The sequence below is a fragment of the Taurulus bubalis genome (genome assembly GCF_910589615.1).
Source record: "Taurulus bubalis genome assembly, chromosome: 3".
In the NCBI taxonomy this organism is placed as follows: domain Eukaryota; kingdom Metazoa; phylum Chordata; class Actinopteri; order Perciformes; family Cottidae; genus Taurulus; species Taurulus bubalis.
The window spans coordinates 39502248-39504747 of record NC_136591.1 but is presented as its reverse complement, the minus strand read 5'-3'; the positions used below and the strand labels follow the sequence as shown (position 1 = coordinate 39504747).

The 2500-nt window shown below is 45.5% G+C and overlaps 1 protein-coding gene across 1 annotated transcript in view; it reads right to left on the bottom strand.

Annotated features, from left to right (window-relative positions):
- Positions 1–2500, bottom strand: part of nhsl2 (NHS-like 2) — a gene marked incomplete at both ends in the record, with an annotated part of 126166 nt that overhangs the window by 16186 nt on the left and 107480 nt on the right. Inside the window, one exon of the mRNA XM_079215155.1 lies at positions 842–1067. Within this exon, the coding sequence (XP_079071281.1) occupies positions 842–1067 (226 nt within the window). The remainder of the gene's footprint in view (positions 1–841; positions 1068–2500) is intronic.

Below are 2500 nucleotides of genomic sequence, written 5' to 3'. Positions count from 1 at the left end.
TTCTTTGTAAAACTAAGGTTTCCATTATGATCCGTTTTCCTCCAATGAATCCTTTTTGGAAGAAAGAGTTCTTCCAGGATCGTTTAAAGGGTGTCAAAGATCCTGTCAGCCCACAAAAAAACCATGTCATGAACCATGATGGTTCTGATTGTTTCAGCAACCCTTTGAAAGTGTAAAGGTTCTGTATAGAACCTCGCCAGATGGTTCAGAGATGAACCATTGTACCATAGAAGGGTTCTTCGTACAACGTCTCATAGGAACCTTTGAGAGACGGTTCAGCCTTTAAGTTGGGTTAAGTTTTTCTACGGGGACAAGCCACAGAACCTTTTATGGTTCCTCTAGTTAGCACCTTTATTTCTAAGAGTGTGGGCTGGATTCCAGTTCCCTATCTTCACACACAAACTCCTCTACAACTTTGATGAACCAGGACCAGGCCGGTCCAGGCAATGAAACATTCATGAATTCCTTTTGATACCGTAGCAGCGCCAGTCCAAACACTTCTAAGGCAAGAACCTGGAGATATGATGCTATCTACACTTATTTTTGACCAGAATATCCCATGCAGCAACACTTCAATAACGTTGTTTCGAAGAAAACATCCCGCAGGCTGAGTTTGTGGAGATGCATACCAATCAATCTGTAACAACTAAAGGATAAGCCTTGAAAAATACACCCTTCAACTTAAAGGAAAAGGTACCGAAACATCAGCAACTTCATCCCAAACTGGACTAGAGGTTGTGTTCTTCTTTGTGTGCTTTTCATACGACCAAGAAGAGGACGACTCCCCCTTCTTAACAACCTAAATGAGAGGCATAAAGCATAAAGTACCCGTTGCTCGTACCTGTGACGTCGAGCGGTATGAAGTGACCCGGCGTGCGCCTGCTGAGCTGCCAGCGTGGTTTGTCAGCGACGGGCGGTCCGGCGGTCGCGGTGCTGCCGCTCCAACCCGGCGGCGGGCGGTCCGAGCCGCAGGGCGACGGGGTCGGGGAGGGCGACGGGTCGGCCGCGGACCTCAGTCCAAACACCGAGGAGGTGGTTTCATCGTCGTAGAGCTGTTTGGACGCCGGCTGGAGGAGGAAGAGGAAGAAAGGGGGTTTGAGGCGCGGTGAGCAATCTGCGCTTCAGACAGGCTTGAACCTGTGTTCATTGATTGTTGTCGGCCCCTCGGGGTCAACGCAACGAGCTGTGAACACAACGCATGACGACCTTATGAACAGGAAGTGATCGTGGAAGCAAACACTCGGCTGTTCACTCACCCGGCATTCAATTGGAGAGGAGTTTCTGGGCAAAGAGGCACATTTAAAGTGCGATAATCTCTCTTTTTTTGCTCGGTTTTGGTCCCCACCACCGACGTCAGAGGGCAGTTTGTGGGATTTTAGCTGCAGTTTGGTGATCATTTCTTTGTGGGTTTTTCACTAAAAACAAGCGACCACCTGTCACATTTCATGTCGTACATTTTCGATTCATTTTATGAATTTGAATCAGAGCAGCTTTTAAACAAAATAACTTTGACGAGCTAGCGTTAGCGCTCATGCTTTCCAATGCAGATAATCGCATTATTTATTTATGTATTCCCTCAATGACAGTTCAGAAGGGCTCAGAATGGTGGTGATTTAAAACAAAAATCTATGTGAATGTTTTTAGTCTTCTAGAATTCTGCTTTAAAATCCTTAAAAACTGAAATTCACAATTATTCCTGATCTTTTTCCTTTAAAAATGTGTGATTCCCGGAGGAAACGTTAAACCTCCTTCATAGCTGATGTTTCTGGCGTATTTAGACAATTAGACGATAGGGTTTATCTTAAATAACTGATGTTGCTGGGTCATTTGAGACTTGATTAAAGCAACAATCAATACAACCGAGGAAGGACACACGAATACACTATACTTTTAGCTGCTTCAATGCCAGCGGGAGAAAAGGAAGGTCAAATAAACGATGATTGATTGATGATATATTCAGCTGTTGCAAGAGAGCAGGAAACAAAAGTCTTTGTCCTGTCCGACTAAAAGGAAACCCACGTGTCTGTACTTTATGAATCCAGATATCTCGTGGGAATCGGCCAACGTTCTAAAAGAAATGAGCCCAAATGGAGCGAGAGGCATTAACTCCACAGAGCGGTTTAACAGCTTGCCCGAAAGGAAACGGAGCGCCAATACGCAGGAAATGTGCAGCCATCTTGCAGTAAAATCACCGTGGGAGTCCTTCAAGCTGCTATGATGACACAGCTCTGGCTGAGAGCTTTTAGAAGGAAAGGACGGGAACAGAGAGCGTCTGTTTCATCCATAAGTTCAGTTGTTTTTTGTACTTCTGATCAGGCATTAGCGATATTTCCATCTGTACGACGCTAAATGATTTGGTGTTTGTTTGTGGGGAAAGCCCCCTGCTGAGCGTGTGTGAAGAAAGGATGACGACTGATTCTGACACATCGGACAAAAAGGAGGGCGGGACATATTGTTCTCTGGGTGATTCAGCCCTCGGTGGAAAAGAGACGGCAACAAA